The sequence below is a fragment of the Haemorhous mexicanus genome, chromosome 9 (assembly GCF_027477595.1).
Source record: "Haemorhous mexicanus isolate bHaeMex1 chromosome 9, bHaeMex1.pri, whole genome shotgun sequence".
Classification (NCBI taxonomy): domain Eukaryota; kingdom Metazoa; phylum Chordata; class Aves; order Passeriformes; family Fringillidae; genus Haemorhous; species Haemorhous mexicanus.
Window position 1 is genome coordinate 11,913,762 of NC_082349.1, and position 21,851 is coordinate 11,935,612.

The 21,851-nt window shown below is 38.6% G+C and overlaps 1 protein-coding gene across 2 annotated transcripts in view; it reads right to left on the minus strand.

Annotated features, from left to right (window-relative positions):
* The window catches only part of PIGK (phosphatidylinositol glycan anchor biosynthesis class K), a 64,268-nt gene that overhangs the window by 10,440 nt on the left and 31,977 nt on the right, over window positions 1–21,851 (minus strand). For both annotated transcript variants that reach the window (XM_059854051.1, XM_059854050.1), the window contains exon 10: window positions 11,577–11,652. In XM_059854051.1, the coding sequence (XP_059710034.1) occupies window positions 11,577–11,652 (76 nt within the window). The remainder of the gene's footprint in view (window positions 1–11,576; window positions 11,653–21,851) is intronic.

Below are 21,851 nucleotides of genomic sequence, written 5' to 3' on the forward strand. Positions count from 1 at the left end.
ATATTTAGTGATAGGTAACACAAACTGGGTCAAAAATTTAGTCTTACACTCAAATTAGACACACACCAATACTGTGCAACATCAAGCAATACAATGAGAATAAAGACTACTAAATACATTTCCCTTTGCCTAAAGACCTTACAGCATCCTCTCCTTTCCTCTGCCCAACACACATCCATGCTCCCACTTGGCTGTGTTATCCTGCCATTTTATTCCAGGGACACAAATACAACCCATCAGAATCCAGAGATCTCAGTTAACAGCCACAGTGGCTGCTGAGCCTCCTCTCCAGGCTCATCTCACCAAAACTGCAGCACCAACGCTCTTAGTCAGGTCATTCCCAAACACAGCTTTGGGGAGAGAAGGGCTGAGGAACAATCAGACCCCTCTAAGGTTTGTGTGAAGAGACACTGCAAGTGGGATTGACAGAAGCCATTCAGCAGCACCAGAAAAGTCCTGAAGCAGAATGTGCCTCACTCCAGCAATACAGCAAAGCTCTGTCCTTTCACCAGCTTCTACTGCACACAAAGCCAGAAAAAAATCTGGCCAAACAAGCTGGGTGTAATTTGGGGATGCCAAAGGCAGCGTTTTCATAGCCCAAACAGGCTTCTGCAGAAAAATCCATTGCAAGCTAGGAAAGGAGCCCTTTCTCTGCATATAAAAACCAGCATCTCACTAACCAATGATCACTATGGAGCATTGCTTACTCTACATTTGCCAGTAAATCTCATTCCAAATGCAAAACCTGGTCCAAAGACTTCTCCTATGGAATAGCAAAGCTGATCACCAAAATAAAAATAACTCTGGAACAGTATTCCTGCTGTTAATACTGTATCTAATAAAATAAAAAGATATTTGATTTAGCATTAAAAGGATTTGATAAATCAGTCTTCTGTTACCCAGGGAAGTCCTAAAATTTATTCTAGGTCAAACATGAATTTTGAATTACTACACCATAGCAGTTTATTGGTTGTTCTGATATAGAGAAGATTTATATTTTTTTAATTTAAGAAAGATTAAAAAAATAAATGTAGCAGTAGCTCTTCATACCACCATATCTTCAGCTTTTACTATACATTAAAAGACAATGAATAAAGTAATTGCTGTTAAATGTAGACTTATAGTGCAACTGTTCACAATAATAATAATAGTAGTGATAAACATTATAGTCTCTACAACCCCATCATTCTAGTGCTAGGAATTATGTCTTCTCACTAAGGTTTTTGTGGCTTAATTGTCTCATGTAATATTGATATCTGGCACTTGGATGTAATTAAGAATAGGGGAACCATTCTTAGAGTACTATTCCAATCCATTAGGTAAATTTTCTCACTATGATATGAAAATTTTCATCTACTTAATTAGCACACCTACTTCTTCCATGCCTAAGTGCACCTAAGCTGTGTTTTATGATGGCCCAAGGAAAGGAAAAAGAAACCACAACACATCAATTATGCTTCCACTCAGTTGTACAACTATTTTAAAATGTGTGAACAGTTAAGACAAAATTGAAAAATTACCATAATAGGCTTTTGACACTTCCCCGCTTAAGCAAAAATTAATTCTAACTCCCTGTTTTTATGCAAAGCCTTTATAATTTCTCTAATCTCAAGTTCCCACGAGAGAGAACACAATTCTTTCAAGTACAAGTATGTGAGGCTTGGCATCTTCTCTTTTTAGTTATGCAGTTTATTTGATGGAAGTCTAAACTGCTAAGCCTCCCTTTGTGCTTAATATAAGCCATCCTCAGTGGAAATACAAGTTAATTTAAGTAAAATGAAGTTTTAGGAAGGATGCATTCTCTTACACAGAAAGCCTCACTAAATCAAAGCTTTTTAAAATGCAGCATCTGTTTCCTGAATTGCTCTAGAACCTCTAATAAAATAAACTAAAAAGAAGAAACATTTTTAAAAGGTACTTTTACATACACAACATCATACACATAAAAACAGACAAATGGAGCAGCGTACCTCTCATTTTACTGTGTTTTGCAGCCTCACCTTGTATTGTACATGAAGACACTCTTGCAACACAATGAACTGGCATGTTTCAAGCATCATCTGTTTTATTAATGGTCACTATTATTAAAACCTTTGCTTGTGCATCAGCTGGATTGTATTGCTGGGATACACTGCCATACACACTAAGCTGTGTGGACCACATCCTAAATTCACAGTTATTCCTGCTTAGCCCTGAAACACATCTGAAGTATTTGTACATCACATACTTTGCTTCAGCAAAAGTCAGGGCTCTATTCTGATGCCTACAAACCTATTAAGGTCACAGACAGCTTGTGCAGTTCTTTAGTCTGTTCCCATGAGAGGCAGAGGTATATTATTTGCATACCATTATGTACTGAAAAACCTATTCAGTTATCCCCACTGGAAACAACTCACCTCACTGCCCTAAATAGCATTCACTTTTCCAATATTCTAAGGAACAGCAAGTAAATGGGACCCAGTGAAGACAAATCCAAAAAGACTCAGGATATCTAAGCATTTTGACTTATAAATAACAAATGTGAATGAATGCAGACCAATATATCACATAAAAATATCATGGAAACAAGGAAGGATGAAAAAAGTGAATTATACGCTTAAGAGAGGACTAAAATGTGGAGAGTGAAAATGGCTGAAGAGATAATTTTAGGAAAAAAGCTGACATTAGCCAAGCTTATTATGACCACAAAGGAGAGCAAAGAGTCTCAAAGCACAGAACTCACTTAAAAATAGCCTCCTTACATTTGCAGTGACAGCAGTGGTTCTAATATCATCTGCCCAAAACAAAGTGAGACAGCTATTGATATTTTACCTATAGCAGTGTGCAAAAGTTCACATGATGGCAGTAACTGAGACCCATGGGATCTGTACATGTTGGTTCTTCAGTACCAGCTGCAGTACTGTGAATATCTGCTGTAATCACAAATATGTTCTTACATGCCCTAATTGTCCTGCTCAGTTTTATTGCCCCCATAATTACAATGTTTTGAATAAACATCTCCCAGCCTCTGTTCAAACCCTTTTTCTACTTATCCTTCCTGATGCCAATGCAATCACAAAGAAGGAAGAATACAAATAAAGTATTTGTGTGCTTTGTGCAGAAAGTCAGAAGAGATTAACATAATGGTCCTTTACAGCCTTAGTCTGCAAATCAGAACCTCTGGCTGTTAACCTTGGTTTGCTTTGTGCCAACATGCTATGTGAAGTTTACTTCAAGCTCTAAGCATTGCTGAACCTGTCTGTTTCTGTAAAGCTCTGAGCACAGATAAAGCACAAAAGAAACAGTAACCATCGCCTTGAAATCACAGTTGTGAGCAGGTCCTGAAGAACAACAAAAGGGGATCATGGCACAATCAGTCCCATGCCAAAACAAAGACACAGAAACATCAATAGTGCATATTGAAAGGCTTGTGCACACAGGATCTTCAAACACATGGCTGCTTCAGCTGACAAGAAGCAAATCAATTTTTTAAATATAAGGAATACAATAATTTTTTGAGTCCATGGCTATACCGTTACTACTGACCCTTAAAACGCAGTTATTTGAAGTTCAGATGAGTAAACCCCAGAGATCTACAGCACTCTATAAAGCCTGTCATGTTACAGTCATTTCCTGAACATCTTCCTTCATTTTACATCTTAAATAGTGCTTATTAAAGGGAAACGGTTACAGGAATTACCTCTTAAAGAAGCTGCAAATCCAGTGCAGCACCTCTAACAATTATAGCTACTATAGAGCCAGGGTATCTTTTCATATATATTTTTAATAGTACATCTGACAATTCTATATGCTGGTGGGTATGAAACGGATGTCTCATAATCCACAAAATGGATGAGGCTGCAGTCACATATAAAGCCTCATATTAGCAGTATTCTCAAGGGCAAACTGAGCACTCCCATGATATGCACAAAAGCCTCAAATTTATTTCCATTTTAACTTTCCACAGTAACAGCTATTTTTACTCTCATCTGCTCATGAGCAATATAAACAAAAACTTTCAGCAATACAAGTACACTTTATCAGTTTTAGCTGATACTACGTATCCTAGTTGGCTTTAGAAATTCTGTAGTCACATACTCAGCCAGGATGAAAAACGCCCTTTCTTTTTCAAGCAGTACTTTGCACCATTGCTGTGCTTAATGAGCACAGGACTCTACCAGCACTGGTGAGAGTGAAGGGTGGCCACTTGAGGGGCAGCCCCTTAAATTGCTCCAAGCTGTCTGTCAAACTGATCTCCCATCCTGTGCCAAAGAAGAATGGAGATAAAATGCCAATCTGTACATGTCAGGGTTTCACAGGCACAGAAAGAGAAAAGAAACACGACCTCTGAAAACTGACAGATCAGAGTTAAAACTTCTTTGTCCAAACTGCAGGATCTGGACAACCTAAAAGAGTCATTTTGAAAACACTGCATCAATTGCACCCACACCTGCTACTGCATCTCCCTGAAGAGGAGACTAGTTTTGAGGGAGAGCACGGCCTGGGGGCTACTGTCACCTTGCTGGGAGCCATTTGTGTGAAGAGGGGATAAAGTCACATTCCAAGATGTGACAGCAGAGACTGGATTCTACTGGTGCCCAGAGCTCATAATATACATACACATCAAACAGAACATATTGAGAAGTGCTCAATGAACTGTTCCTAATAGTGTGTAAGAGGGAAAACAGGTCATTCTTTAAAATACATTTTGGGTTCATTTTTTAAAAATGCAAGGAAGGTCCTAAAGTTGCACGTTTTAATGCATAAACAAGGAAGAATAGGTGGAGCATGCATGCAACAGTTCTGGCAAGAAGAAGCGACCAAACATATCTCTCTGGGATGCTGGAACATGTAAACTTTCCCCTTCTTCGCTTACAGAAAATGTTCAACATGGTATTTCTAGTATGAAACAGTTTAAAACAAGAACACACAACTGACTGTTCAGGTTCCTCATGCAAGATACCTTCCAATGCATTTAGTTATTCAATCCATTGTATTCAGCTATAATTGGAAAAAATCTAATACTACATTCAGTTCCCCTGTAATGCTTGGTCAGCAACAAAAAGCACTTATGGGTCTTTTCTGGCTCTGCTGAGCAGTGCTGTGTACAGACAAAGGAAGTGCTCCCTATGCATTAATACTTTGGCACTCCAGCCATACAGAAATGAAGGTCCCCATAATTGCTACTAAATTTTTAAGATTTGGAGGGCAGCATTTGAAAGAAAAATAATTCTCAGATACTTATCTTTATTCTGTCTTGAAGACTAAGAAGAGATTCCATATAAATTTCAACATCAAAGAGATAAACCAGCAGAACTTCCCCTGTGGTTGAGAAGCAGTAAAATAATGGTCCTGGATAGGCAGAGAGTGATTACCCACAAGAGTCATTTAATGGGAAGATGGAAGAGAAGAGACTGTTTTACTACATCTCTGCTTCTAAGAGGGAAGATCATGGTCAGATGAAAAACATAACACAACAGAAGCAGCAGTGTCTTGTCAGTAAAAACAAATTATCAGTAATTTATGCTAACTCCACATCATGGTATTCCATGATTGGAAAAACTAATGAGAAAAACACCAGCAAATTTTAAAAATTACATTGTCTCTATCTTACATAAATACTTTATGCTGCACTCAGATATGCTGAATTTCAGGAATGTTATGAAGTTTCATGTGGCTAATGAGCTATGTAATTTCTGAAGAGGAAGAGAGACAACCTTACTGTTTGTGTCAACTACTGGATTACATCTGAGTACCATTCCTGTCTCTGCAGTAGTTCACTAGATGAAAAAAAGCCTGAAAAATCTCTGGTTTAATGATTTGCCAGTAAAAGATCTGTACCATCTATAACCAAGTCAATATTGTGTTTGGTGATTTTCTTGCAGTGAGTCAGAGAAACAGGGAACTGTGCCATTCTTAAAACATTACATGACTCATACACATAGCAAGATTCTGCACCTCAACTTTTTGAATCAACCTTAGTAATAGCAGAAATCTTAGGGAGTGAACTTCAAAGCACCTATATGCACCAAGGTGTTGGCAGGAATACCTCTGCTGCTCTAGGACATATTTGGTTTTGCTGGCAAAAGTGTGCAGTAATAGCTCTTTTTCTTCTGATCCTTTTGAGCACCAAGTTCTCTACTAGATACCATTCTATTTAAAGAAAGCTCAAAAGATTTAAATAATTCCTAACTTACACAGCAGTAAGAGAACTTAAGTCTATGTACTGTTTACAATTTAGGCAAAAAGCAAGTTCTTACAAGCTGGATGACCTCCAGTCATGATTTCACTTGAGACCACTTCCATTATAGCTATAAAATGTAGCCAAAATCACCTCTAGGTTAAACAATTCAAAAACCTATGTTTAATACAGAAAAGAAATGGAAAAACCCCAAACATAGCAGACACATTAAATTCTAACTCCAATACATCCCACGGACCCTAGATGAAGAAAGGTTCAGCAGAAGGGGTACAGCACACCCAGGTTTAGCTCTGCACAGAATGCCTGAGCCCCAAAAACCACTTCAGGTGAGCTGGTGAGGAAGAGCACCCAACACATTTCCATGACGTGCCTCAGAAACAGTTTTTCTCACCTGTAGTCTGGAGCAGACAGGTGAGAGCCCTGGCAGGACAGGCTGCTGTTCTCCAGACACTCCAAAATGGCCACAAGAAGGGGCCAGGGTAAGGGGACAACACTTGTCTTCAGCACGTTGCTCAGCACTGCAGTGGCAAGCCTGACCGGGCAGGTGTCCTAGGGCAGGCTGACATGTCACAAGGCTTTTTGGTGGGAAGCCAAGTGATGTGTTTTGTTAAAATAAAACTGGACTCTGAAGTCAGTGTACTTTTTAATATTTGGTATGAAAAATTCAATTTTCAATCATCCTGACAAAATCCATTTTTGACAAAGAAAAGCATCCCTGCCTGAGCAGACCTGTGTCTGTGCTAGCAGGTGCAGCAGAACCTGGACCTTTTGGTGAAAGGTTGTATTTTATCTCTGACATCATTCAGCTGAATACCATGGCCAGAGTTCTAAAAAGCAAGCTATGCTTCAAAGTTATTTTCAAACACAGCTACATGAATGGATTTTCAAAGAATGTATAAATAGCTGTGTCTAAAACTTTGCACATCAAACCTGAGACATCTAAGTATTACAAGTTGTTTTTGAACCTCTTAGCCTGTAAAGACACAGTAAAATATAAGTATCACTTATCAAAGTACTTTAAAATTTTTAATAAATTAATATTCATAAACAAAACCTACTGTCTGCATCAAAAATAAAAATAAAAATCTGGGTTACTGTTGTGCTATTAAACAACTTGCATGCTTAGCCAAAGTTCTGAACACTAATGGCTTTATAAAACATTTATAGGAACAAAGACTCCACCATCAGGACAGAAGCAGACTGGGAGTGAGGGGAACTGAACTCCTGAACTGTATAAACTGCCAAGCAGCAGCTACAAGGCAATGGGCAAGGAGCTGGTGTGATCCCTGAATTTTAAAGTTGTGTTTTCAAGACTGTCTCACCATGTGATGGGTTCCTTTTCATACTGAATGTTTCACACAGATTGTAAGCCACATAAAACCACTTTAATGTTTGTGAAAATATTTTAAGTCTGAGAGCTAAAATTATTGCGTTATAGATAATAAAAAGATACTTCAAAAAAAATCTATACAACATAGTATGTTCTATTTTCTTAATACTGTTTCAACAATTTCTGGCAAATGCTGCTGAAGAAAACCTCTGTCAATTAAATCAGCATGAAACCAGAATAACATCAACAAATGCAATAAACTAACCACTCTCTACAACGTGAGAATGAGGCCCTGAGAATCAACAAAAAATTGATCTTCAAAGCAAAATGATTTTATCTAGGGGAAGGGTGGGGTGGATCATGGCTGCAAACTTGTTACAGAAGCACAGAAATGATGGAAACAAAGGCCTTCCTGCAAGAATTACTGCAGAACTGCAACCCTGCAGGATCCTATGATGGCCAGCAGGCTGAGCATTTTTAACTCTGGAGATCCCCCTCCCATCATCTTTCATGAGTTTCCTGTTTGATTTCCCTATGGTGACTGCAGCCAACACCCTCAGAGCAGCTCCCCCTTGCTCCCCAAGGCTGGGGTGAGCCAAGCTCCCAGTGCTCCACCAGACCCTGGAACAGAGACATCTCCAAGGGTCAGCACAGCTTCCCAGCCAGCTCCTGCAATTACTGAAGGCATTTGCCACTCATGGAGAGGCAACACAAATGCACAGGTTAAAACTTCTACAAACCAAACTTACATCACCAAAAGGAAACTCTATCTAATTTAATTGGATGTTGCATGTAACATTCTCCCCATGAAAAAATACTTAAGGAACTCCTTATTTTTAAGTAAATCTGCAACTGTAAACCATGTTCAGACTTCAAGCAAATTGTGCAATTTCCACTACAGGCTGTGAGTCACTTTCCTGAAATATCATCCTGATTTAACAGCATGTTAATTTATCTGCTTAATGGTTTGAAATGGACTAAAACAAGTATGCAAGTTGATTGTGGTCTGAATTTGCTGTTTCATTTTGTTTTCAATTATAACACCATCAGGAGATCTGGTGTTTATCTGCTGAAATGTGCCTTTCATCAATAAAACATTCTTCCATCAGTAAGACACCTATAACAATTTAAGTCTCTTCAAAATCCTAAATCCTGGTTAGGCCAGATATGTTAACACACAGTGACATTCCAAGCACAAGCACTGGCACTGAAGTTAGGTACTTTTATTAAAATGATTTACTGAACTGCAAGGCCAGCAGTGAATATCATTTATGATAAATGGAAACAATCTTCTCAAATGCAGTTTGCCCTGTTCTTCTACCAGACCTGTTTTGAGTAAAGACAAGTGCAGAATTAAAATAATCACTCCTTTTTCTCCTCGTTCTAGTTTGGGTTTTAGTTTGGGGTTTTTTTTTTGGCCTTATTCTAAGTAGCATAAACTTACTGTAAGTAGCAGCATTGTATGCATGGCTGTACAGAGAGAATCTCATTAAAAGGTTGTCTCATGTGGGCATTACTCTGAAAGTTCTACTTTTATTAGTTTATATTAATGACTGCATTCCTTTACCAAGCACTAGAGGCTTTTTATTTCAGCTAAAAGCACAAGGAGTATTTCAGTAGAGTTCAGGAGAATAAATTTATCCAGTTTTAAAGTTGGACAGTAGTAGTGGCTATGTTGGCTAAAAAGTATAATTAAAATGCACTTTATACATTATACTAATTTAGGATACCTGTCCAGCACTGTGAAATTTTATGTATATTTATGCTATAAGTACACAGCACTGATGCTGTTATGTATGTCTAGAGTATGTATGTATCCACGTGGATACAGCATCATGACACCACAAATACTATTCACTGTTTTTACTCGTCACTTTTTAGTTTCTTATAATTTCTTTCTTTATTCTTAGAGCAAAAAAAAATCCTTTTTCATATAAACAAGGCCACTGCACAACTTGTCCCAGTTGTGCCAGGTCCCTCAGAAGGGAACAAGGGGTTCTCTGCAGAGCTAATTCAGCAGGATGCTGGTGCAGTGATGCTCAGCTGGTGGCAGCTCTGCCAGGGCATCAGCCTCACACACACCAGGGCAGAGTGCCAAACTCCCTGTCCCCACAGCTAACCAATGGCCCTTGCTCTGGCTTCTCTGCATCCAAGACATTCACAGTTCTGTTGGGTCTGTTCTGCTGCCTTGTGCAGACCCCAGCTCTGTACTGCTGGCAAGTTCAGCAAACAGATAAGAGCACATGAACCCAGCTTTTTGCCTTTCCAGAGCACAATGCTCTACTGCAGTGTAACACACAGTGGCCAAATGAACACTCCGTGGTTATTACCCACCTCGTGCTGTAAAAATATTGCTATGACATTTGGTCTGCTCGACCATTTTAAAGGTTAATTCTGTTTCCTATTTGAGCTTTTCCTCTAGGTGAGCCATTCCATGCACTTTCTATTTACTGATTCCAAACAACCCCCAAACTGTTTCATTGCTCACTCTCACTGTTAAGAACATATTGACTGGCTGCCTGCTCTGCTGTTTAATTCATTTATGCTGAGAGTCAGGCATGAAGACAGAATTTTAAATGTGACATTTGCAGGCTGTTGGGTCATTTGAAGCTCTGACAACACCAGGGAGTTCCTGACATACAAACTGGTCCTGATTTCCAATCTTCCATGTTCTGAACACATCAGAAATTCTTCCCGAAGGTGCAGATTTCAGCCAAAAGTTTTAAAACCCCTTGTGCTTACAACTTGCAGGAAAGGCTTGTACACTTTAAGGTTTTAAAATAAAGCTTATGTTTCCTTTAAGGTAAAACCAGCACTGCCTGCAGCATGAGACTCAATGCTTTAAGACACTTATTGACAAAGGTATTTGGAAAGATCTATGATAATAATTAATACACAAAAAGTTGTTTACAAAATTCTATTAAGGGATTTAGTAGACTTTTACTTGCTCCTGTTGATCTTGAAGCATTTAAAAACAGCTGAGTCTGAAAACACAGCTTTTTCAAACATTGCCTATCTGGTTTAGTGCTACTCTGACCACTACCAAGTCCCAGTTTTCAGTCTGGAAATTTTCCTTATCTCAAGGCAGTGAATGGACTGCACCATTTTGTCTCCCAACATGAACTGTCATTATCTTCCCCACATTTCAGGTCAATTTTTCAGAGCATACTTGATTACCTGGAAGATTCCATACAGCCAAGATACCATTAGGAAAACAGTAATATGACCTGTTTAGCCCTAACTTAAGAAAACTGTAATTACTTATCCCTGAAGCAGGACTCACATCTATAAAGTTTAACTATTATTTATTTTATTTTGAGAAAGTTCCAAATGACTGCAACAGAATAGGTCACTGAAAGAAGGGAATATAGAATCTTCTGCAAAGAAAAGATCTTTTCTTCCTCCTTGCCATGAATTGGGGGAGACATGTTACAATAAAAACTTTAATTCCAGCTTGTATGTCCACATCATCCCTCATTTGTTTACTTAAATCAATAGCACAGTATTGCATTTAAATAAAGACAAAGTCAGAAGGCACAGTCTAGGAAAAATAGAAACCTTTTTTTTAATTGTGCAAAAGAAAAAGCAAACAAAAAAACCCTGTTCAAAGCAGAAAGTATGATGATACTGCTATAGTTAGAAATAAAAAGGGTGCTAATTCAGAATTGTATTAGGAGGAAAGATTGTTTTCCCTGCTCAACTCATCATGACAATTATTCCACGATAATGACTCCATACTTTGGCTGCTTTTTCAGGAAGGGGAATATGATTTAGGTCAAGATGCAAATTCAGAGAAATTAATGGATTTTTTTTCTTTTCTATCAGCAGACACAACAACTTCATAGCTACTTGTTAAAGTGTTAACCATGTCATACAGCAAGCATCTTTTCGTTGCCATGTTCAGAATGAGACTTTTATAATTTAATAGCTGTCATTTGAACAAGAGTATCTTGTTTATACATACTTCCAGCATGAGGACATTAATTCTGTGTGACCTAGAAAAGCAGTTTAAGTATTACAGATGTTCTTTATTTTCAAAGGAATTTCTAAAATAGAAAGACTTACCTGGTGTATTATCTGAGCTACAGGAAGTTGTTCAGCATATTTTAGTGGCTCTGTTGCCAACTCCTCCTCTGGAAACCTAGGAAGAAAGTAAGTTCATGTTTGTCAAGGTTGGTACAATGTTTACCAAATTAAATTAATGAAATTAAGTGTTTCAGGATACTGTTTTGCTTAAGGATTAAGAAAAAGTGTATTTTACGACAATAATGGAAGGTATTTCTTATAAAGTTGAGTGAAAGAACAAATTTATAGTAAACAGAAATGTTCATTACATTGTGCATTTTTTTTTCCCTGACATAAAGCACAATTTTAGCAGCAGAAATCTAAGAAAACCTTTAAATTTCATCTTAGGTGAATAAGGACTGGTGAAAGATGGATTGAAATTCCCATGGAAAAAAAGTCTTATGCATTTACAGAGCAGATTCAGCACTGTTAATAATACAAGCTTCTTCACTCAATCCTGCCAACATAAATTCAAATATGACCATCTCAAAAGGCAGGAGGGATTATTCACCATTTCCCATTTTTGCTTCAAGTGCACAGCAGTGTTTAAATGTGGTAGAAGTTCAACACAACAAATATTCATGCATTTGCCAGAACAGTAGTGTGTAGTCCTGGTTACCAAAAAGCTAGTGTGGAAAAAAAATAGAGAGTGAATACTTCACAAAGAATATACATCATAACCCTTTAAACTTTGAATAAACTGTGGTTGCAGCTGAAAAATTGGAATTCATAAGCAGTGTCTTAAAAGAATATTTACATGATAGTAGATTAATATGAAAGCATGTTTTAAACCCTTCAACCATGCTGCTTTCATCTGCTGGAACTGCACAGCATGTGCTACATTTTCAAAGTATCACTCAAGTTTTTCATCAGCCATTCCTCTATTTTTCTGAAGAGTTCTGAATATAGGAATTTGAACATTATGACAAGAAGTGAAGGGGAAAAAAGATCCTGAAAAAAACAAGGCCCTTCTCTAAGATGATGTAGAATTATTTTCAGACAAAAACTACAACCAAGACATTATTTTTCAGGCTCAAACCTTATACCTATTCTAGTCAAAAAGGATCCATACCTGCTGGGTTAATTGACCTGCAGACCAGCTGCCAGGTAAGAGTCAGAAACTCCAGGCTTAGTGTCTGCACTGGGAGTCAACAGGCTGTGGAAAGAGAGAGGACAAAGTGCACATCTCTTCCCTTTCCCACTACTGAATTTCTGTTGTGGTTTGAAAGACTTTAAGCTCAAATAAGAGTACGAATATCCACAAATTTGTAATTAATAGAGTATGAAAGTCTTACTGTATAAGAAATTTAAAAGCAGAGAACAAAAGAAACACAGCAATATTTCAAGGATCACAGTGACAGCCTGCCCAGAACTGTTTAATGTGCTTAAGACAAATTAAATAAGCAGGCTCTGAACTGCTGGAGCTGTTCTACAGAGCTCATTTACCGATATGGTTTTTAGAGTTTTTGGATTACTATGACAATGATGAATTCATACTTTTAACATGAAATACACTGCTGTTGTAGTCCAGTGCAACCATCAGAGCTTGGAGAGGGCTCAGCAACTCCACCACAGAGGGCAGAAGGAATCTTTCCACTCAATTCCTCCCTACTTTCTGTCATTGGTCCTGATTGGCAAACACAGTCAGTGTGAATTGGAGATTACTTCTGTTCTGCTGGGAGCCTGTTAGCTGACACAACACCTTGATTTATGGATATCAGCTACCTAAGCCCATTTTTTAGTCATAGTTCTAGATATGAAACAACTGTACACACAACACAATATTCATCAATATATTGAATGCTTATCTCTACAGTTTTTACAAGGACACTGCGAATCTGGAGAAATGAAACAAGTGTTTCTCAATTCCCAAAATTAAAGACTTGAAGCTGAAAGTAACAGCTGAAATTACTATAAATGAATTTGAGCAGAAATGCAAAAAAAAAAAAAGAGCTTGTCTGTCTGTCTGTTGTGTCAAGGACCTTGTACATTTGGCAGTTTTTCTGTCTAGATGGATCAGCATTCCCTTGCATTGTCAAACACACTCCTTGTCAACTGAGAGAAAAAAAGATTTTCCTTCAAATTACAAAGGATTAAAAAAGATAAAGAAAAATTATCAAGATAATTTTAAGCCTTAGGAAGCTTAACTAAAAAAAAAGAGGAAGGGGAGAGTAGTATAAACATGCATTTTGAAGTAATTAGATTTAAATTGAAATTACGCTGATAGGAGCCTTTCAACATCAAGAAAGGCATTTTATTTTCTTTCTAATTTACTTTCTGAAAAAAAAAACAAGTCACTTAACTACACTATATTTCATATGTAAATGAATTATAAGATATAGATTAGGTAGGTGGACAGTCTAATGTATTTAAATAAACATCTACATTTATATGCCCACACTCTACAATGTTTACACACACACACACACACACACAAGTGTTTTGGAAGAGAAGTTCAGACCTGTTTTCTCAAATCTTTTGCTGCAATGCCATGGACTCTTTGTATATGTGTTTAGTGATGTACTAACTGTCAAGTCTACAAACGACTTTTGATTCTTCTCTCCTGCAGATAAGCCTAAAATCCCCTGCAAGTGGGAAAAAAGGGTGTGTTTTAACCAGTCATTTCTGTAAGAACAGAGACAGCTCAGGGCCAGTAAGATCAAACCCCATGATACAGCTCACAAATAGCTGAATTCTCTCCCCCAAAGCAGGGGCTCCAACCCCAACTGGCTGCTCCAGGCAGGTGCTAAGCCTTGAACCACTCCCAGCTGGGCTGAGCCACACTGGTGACAGAGGCCACATTGACAGTGACACTGATGTGGCAGCAGGACAGGATGCCAGCCTGGCTCACAGGCACAGCTGCAGCCTCACCCTGCCTTTGAGGAAGTCAGCTTGGTTACCTTGCTCAGTTTTGTCATGGATCAAAGGAAGCCCATCAGGGCAGTCTGTACCCAGGAGAAAGAAACCTGCTGCAAAACTGCTCCTTCATTTTAGCCCTAGGAATAGCAGCCCACCAGCACTCCTAGACTGGCAGAATGACCTGCAAAAGGCAGTCCTCTTCAGAAAAGCATAAGGGATAGAAAGGCCTAGGGGGGAGAAACAGGTCAACACAGAAGAGGATGCTCTACTTCCTCCTCTTTTGAAGGGTGGAGGAAGAGAACACATCAGGATAAAGATCATCTCCAATACAATTCTTCTGACCTTGTATCTCCCTTTCACAGAGGGACACAAGCAAATTGGTTACTCTTTCCAGAGATAATTTCCAGATGCCTAGGGATGCATTCCCTTTTGCTCAGAACTAGTTATGTCAGGAAAAAAATCCAAATACAAAAACCATCTCAGCTGATGGAATTTGTGCTCAAATCACATGTGGCAATTTGAGGCTGTAATTTCACTAAATTAGTTGGCCTCACTGCATTTAGTTCATTCATATTTGACACTTAAACCTTTACAAAATTAAGGATTAATTTGTTGTAATACAGTTTTCTTTGTATGTTTTATTTCTTTCAAAACAATTATATTACAGAAACAAAGGTAGTTTTTAATGAATTAATTTCCCAGTAAGAAACAGTCCTTTTTGTCTCAATTGAGCATGACAGCAGAGTGCTGCCAACAGTGGCAAAGCAAGCTAACACAGTGGCATATCAGCATATACAGCATCATGCCTGACAGCTGGTAATGCAAAGCATAAGGAGATCTTGATTTTCAGGAAGAAGAGTAGAAAGAATTGTAAAATCAGAAGAGAAGTGGGAAGCAGTAAGAGATAGCAGAAGAGGAGGATCTTGAAAAATTCAATTTAAAAGCTATTTTTATACTGCCACTGCGACTGCTCTTAGATGAAGGAAAGTGAGCATGAAACAGAAACTGTTGAAAGTGAATCTCAATCCAGTAAAACGTGTCAAGATATTTGGTGAAATATCTTATTTGCTATTTATATGTGTATGCTCGCTCTAAAGGGAGACAGTCAACGTGTGCTAAAGAAAAATAAATTCAGAGCATGAGGAGGTGGCACACTCTCCCATAAGTGCAAACCCAGCCCATGGTCTTCTACACAGAATAGCTGCAGTGGCTTTAGGGCAGAGATGTATTTTACCTTCTGCAAGTAATACAAAAATACAGGGGGGAAAATAGTACAACATGTGATCACTAACTGGTTTGCTCATGGCAGAAACAGGCTGTTAAGACATTTATGGGACAGAAAAGTCTAGGTAACATAAAACCTGGCTCTCTGGGTTAATATAAACATTCACTAATATAACAGGTAGCAGGACTAAGGCTAGTATTTCTTCCTTCTTATATGTTCTCTAGACTTGATGGCTCAGAAAGGTCACAGAATTTCACACCTATGACCCATGTACAGGTAATACTGCATCTCTTTTGAAATTCCTGTTCTTTGATGGTAAGTCCTAATAAGGAATCAACTCTTTTGGAAGCTATCCAAACTGGAAGTCAGAGTGTGAACAGAATACAAAGGACTATCAGAGACAAAAATGCATGAGAAGCAAGGGTTTGGGGATCACCATCTTTCTTTTCTGCAGACACAATTTGTACTACTCGAGTGCTGCCTGGCTTGTTTGAGACATGACTTCTGAATAATGTGAATGAGAATGCTGGAATGGGCTGTGCCCCTTGTACAAGTTAGCTCTGAGCAGAAACATTGCAACTGCTCAGACAGTCAGCACGAGCCCGAGGGATGCAAATAACACAGCAGTGCCTAAACCTGATACCCAGGACTGAAAGGCTGAAATTATTAATCTAAACCTGTGTATAGCACTGATAGCTTTATTGACTGTAAATACAGGAACACACTTGCATCTGGCAATAAAAAGAAAACAAAATACCAGAGCTTTATGCACCACATCAGAAAAAGTTATTAGCTTTCCTATTAAGGAGAGGCTGAAATGGGCTATGTCGGGTTTGAGTGAATAGTTTTTAAAATTGGCCATTGAGAAATTTATCTACCATATCCATGGTACAGAAGATTAAGAATTAGACCTTGGATTGATGCCAGGTACTTGATCTATCTGTTAAATCCTAACTTCATGCATATTTAAGAATTGGGTATGTTTAAACAACAGAAGCACTAAGATACATGGAAAACACCAGTGGCTGAAAAGGTGAGATCATGCTTAACTCCGCTCTTCTCTCAAGAGTGTGCTCATCAATGCTTTTCTCATCTTTGTAAGAGAATGCCAGATTTGTCTACATGAATGTTTACCACATGGACAGTCACAAAGAAGAGAAGCAAATACTTGAGAGCATCATAATTCCAGAGAACCTCCTCACAATGTCTCCTTCCGGGCACAGTTTTTTAGTTAAAGGGTTGAAACTCAGTGTACATTTTGTTGCTGCAACCTTTGCTCAGGTCAGTGTGGATGTCTCCCTCTAAAGACCTAAAATGCAAACAGCTCCCTTCACTACCCTAGTCCTGGGCTTTGGAATGCTGGGCAGCTGGAGGCTGACCTTGGGGGACCTCACAGGGCTGTCTCACAACTCTAACACTCATCTGTGCCCTTCACTGCTGTCTGAACACCTTTGGATGGGAAAACCACTGCTGCACATCCAAAGATGAGGAGAGGAGGGAGCTGTGGGGGAATTGTACAGGCATTTCACAGGCACAGCCAAGATTCTCTTCCACAAATGCTGTGACTTCCACTCAGTAATGCTTGGAGATGGCAGACTATCAAAGACAGCTTCAAAGGAAGATTGCACAAAAATGAACAATAAAATATAAAGATAAAGGAAAAAAATAAATTGACAGTGAAAATATCTTTGATGTGATGAAAAACTAAATCAGTGTTCGACAAAATCAGTTTTATAATTTTTTGAAGAAGGATGCTACTGACTTGCATTGTGAAGTAAAATTAACCACTTCAGCTTGCTGGCCTTTACAGAGAGATATTCCTGTGGAATAAAGTAACAAAACATCTTGCAGTTCAGAAATAAAAATACTTTCTGTAATCTGCTCATTTCTTTTCAAATAAATGTGAAAGATTTTGAGCCAAACTAGCCACACAAACTTATTCCTGGAGTTTAAAAAATACCTGAAGTCTGCGAATGCACAGCACTTTCTCTTGGACCTGATCACAAAAAGGTCTGCTGGTGTTCCCAGAGTCTGCCAGACACACTGAGTTCATAAACTGAATAAAAATTGACTGCAACAAATGTTTCCTCTGTCTTTCTGCGATCCACACAATTTCTTATGTGAAGAATTTGAGGCGATTAACCTTTGTCAAGCCACATATTCTTAGCCATCTTAAGATCCTAAAAAGAGGTAATAGAAATCCATAGTGTGTTTTAACACAGGCTGACCAGTATTGTCTCTCATCTTTTCTAGCCAATGACTTTTGTCAAAAAATGTTGCTGAAGGGATTCTCTGTTCTGCCTGCTCCGATTTTCATTCTGAGGCAAGACAGAGAGAAGGAATTAAAAAGAATATTAGCTTAAGTAAGCAGAACTGACTTTCCTGCTACTGGAAACCACATGACCTATAGGGCTTCATTTTGTTATCTCAACTATTCCACATTTTAGGTAAATTAGAAAATCTATTTTGAATTAATTTAAAACTTCCACACGATGATGCTGCTGAAGCACAAAATGCTAATCAAAAGGTGGAGATAAAAAGACTTACTAAGTCTCTCCTCTATCACTGAAAATCACCATTTGAGTCCACAGCTAAAAGTAGGTGCTCATGGCTGAATGCTAATTCATTCTCACAACAGGCAGGTTTTGTGGGGGGAAAAAAAAAGAATGCAAGTCTCAAATTTCCTAAACTGAGGCCATGTTTATAAAGACAAGTCCAGCAATATCAGAGGAGCTTCTACTGATGTTTCAAACCAGTCAAAAGAGAACACTGCCCACCTCACTGAGCAAATGTTTGATCCAGTTTGAAGTGTGTATGTGCTGTCCTTAAAAAGCAGGGCTGCAAATCTGCCCCTTGAATCCATTCCCTCCTAATTGCATGGGAAATGTTTCCATGAGTGGTTAAAAACCACACAGGCTATTAATTATCATTCTGTGTCTGGAAACCTATGACTGAATTTCACAGTAATCTCAAAAAACAAAGTCTAAATTCTCCCATGCCACCACATCACACATCCAGTTTAAATACTGCTACCAGCACATGTTGGAATTATACTTTCAGCTGGATAAAGCACACTTGTTCATTTTTCACAACTGCAAGTTTATCCACAGTGCCCAATCTTTATGCAGACCAATTCTGCCAGTCAGGAAAATCAGTAGGAAGATGTTTTTAAATCAAAGAATTAACCTGGGAACGTGCCAGGATAGCAGTTCCATTATTTAGTGGCCACAATTAGTCTTTATAGCAATGTTGATTTTGTGTTTAATACGACTGTTCCTTCCTGAACATATTCAAACTAAACAATGTATCTGTATTGGTTTGTACTGTTACACTTTTCAACAAGCACCTTCTAAAAACCCCATAATACACATATTTTAAGTCCCAATATTTCTACACCTACAGTATATATTTCTATTTTTTCAGTTCAAAAGTCACATAATGTACTATCCAGCTGTAATTTCCATGAGACTGCTTAGTTCAGTACACAAATCTGTCCAAGTAGCATTGTTCTCTGCCTCTTTGTCCAAAACCACCCTCAGACCTTTTACCTTACCCCCTTCATTTCAAGCTTCCAATTTTGCTTTTTTTGACCCTTTACTCCAGTCCATCAAGGGAGTAACCATACAGAATTACAGAAGTCTTGTTTCTAAGGTACTTTCAGAGACCATCCAGTTCAGCCTCCCAACATGAGGTCAGGTCAGCCACAGCTTTGCCCACCTGAATCTTCACAACCCCCACAACCTACAGCCAGTGCCTCCTGCTACCACAAGAAGAGTTTACCTTAACCACCTCTGTGACTACATTCCAAACAGCTGCAGCCTGCTATTACATTTCTGCCTTTTAAGGGCAAGCAAGCCCAAATCTTTCAACCAGCTCTCTCATAGGATGTGTGCCCTCAGCCCTGACCATCTTGGCAATTCAAAATCTTTATTGAAGGGGAAGGCCAAATGCCAGACACAGTTTCAGGTAGGGCTTCAGCAGTATCAAAGAGAAGTGATAACAGTATTGCTCAATCTGCTGATCAGACTCCTCCTCGTGGAGCTCAGAAGGCAGCTTGTCCTATTTATTGATGGTGATGGCACTGGTGCCCATCAGCACCTGCAGGTCCCTCACAGCAGGGCTGCTGGTCCTCCTGCCAGATGCCAGCTCCTGTGGTTAGGATGTTACCAGGGAAGGCACCAACTGTACCTCTATCAAGTAAATAAAGGAGCATACACTGGTACCAGTAATAGAGTCAGAATTTCTTGAAACATGCTATACCCTAGGTGCTCAGAAAACTAATCATAAAAATTACAGTTCTGGGATTTTGAGAAATGGTTTACTGTGCAATCATGTCTCTCCTGAATACTAGATGTTGCTTTTGATCTTTTTTGCTACAACATGATCAGTAACACATTTCCATAATTCAGACAACCAAGATACACCAAGAACTGCAGAACACTATACTACAAAATTTAATCAACTGTTTCCCTCTTTTTCATCAGTGCTGTTCTTCTCTGTAGCCAACTCTAAGGGTTCTAAGAGTGGCCACAGCAGACAGAACTGAGTAGCACTCCAGTCAGCCATCAATAAATGCTTTTTTCTCCTGTCAATCCATGTACCTACGTAACAATATATTGCTAACCACTTTAGAAGGGCTTTGCTGCATAGAATGTGTCTAGCTCTTAAGCTTTTTATCAGTCTTTTTATCATCTCTGGGACCACGATTTTCTTTTATTTACAGATGACTTGTGCCCTACTTTTGTCTGCATTCTGGTTTGTTTGTTCTTGTTAATGGCAGATGAAACCTCCAGTTCAAATACAAGCACTCAGACATTATATTCTCTGAGGCCAAGGTACTGCAGGTTACTGAATCTGCTGATGTTGAACAAAGAATCTATTAATGTTTGATCCCTTAAAGCAGTCATTCTTTTTCTTCATATTAGTATTTTATGGTCTGCCTTTTGGTCCTCATTTATTTTAACAGTATTAGAACCAAAAAGGTCTTGTCTCCTGTCCACCACAGACTACTGTATACTAACCAGAGTGTTCTATATGAAGTCCAGTACTTCACCAACTTTGTAGCCTTTAAGCCCATACAATTTAAGAAGAACAAAAGCAGAAGCAGCAAATCATACTTATCCTTGGTCAAGCACATGGCATGCCACTTGCCAGCCTCCCTACAGGCACACAAACTTGGGAACTCCCCTGCCTATCCAGGCAAGCCACTAGGTCTGAGGCCTGAGGGACAGAAAGAGGGACTTTATGCCCTTGTATTCAACTCAGTGCTGTACTAACTCCAGTATCTGTCAGCTATACCTACACAAGACATATGTCTGGATTTGCAAGTTATTCCTAGCTGCAAAGCCAAGCAATAGGCTGGAGAAGCCAAACTTTCAATATTCACAGGCGGCTTCTAATCCCAATACTTGACACAAAATCTGGCATCTCAGACACCTGCCAAGTCCAAATTTCTGATTACCTCACCCCTCTTGCTGGGAAGGGACAGATGCATTAGCTCAGAGCATGCCACAGGCTATCAGCACCCTTTCTCTCTGCACTCTCCCAGAGACAAGAAGAGAGTTCCTGCTAGAGCAAGAACACAAACAGCTCTGAGGGCTACAGGCATGTCCCTCCCATTTCTTTCTTCTCAGTTATCTTAAATTCTCTGTACAGATTTATTTGTCTTACTGCAAGAGTAAAGAGATAAAACCATTTTAGTATGGAATATTTATTTACAAAGTTTGCTTTTATTTACATATCAATTCTGCAGCATGGTAAATGCCAAGCAATGTTTAAGCAATCATCAAAGACCCTCTTTATAATGCAATAAAGCAAACCTACTTCTGTGAAATGAAAGTTCCTAAAAAATTAATTAGCACATTTTTTCAACAACACCTATATGGGTTGGACCCAGCTGACAGTAAAAATATGTTAGTAGAACTTTTACATTAACAAAAATGTCTAATGAAGACTAGTATTAAATAGTAATTTTTGAAAATGGGACTTAAACTTTTAAAATTAAATTTCAGTATTCACTCATGCCCAAACTTAAGCTGACCATGACTTTCTAAGACTGCCTTACGACAGTGGAGTACATAAAACAAATGGGTTCACCTGGCTTTACTTTCAAAAGTAAAACAGAAAATACAGCAAGTTCACTCTTTTGTCAGAGGATTATTCCATGTTGGTTCTTTTTAAACAAATGCAGG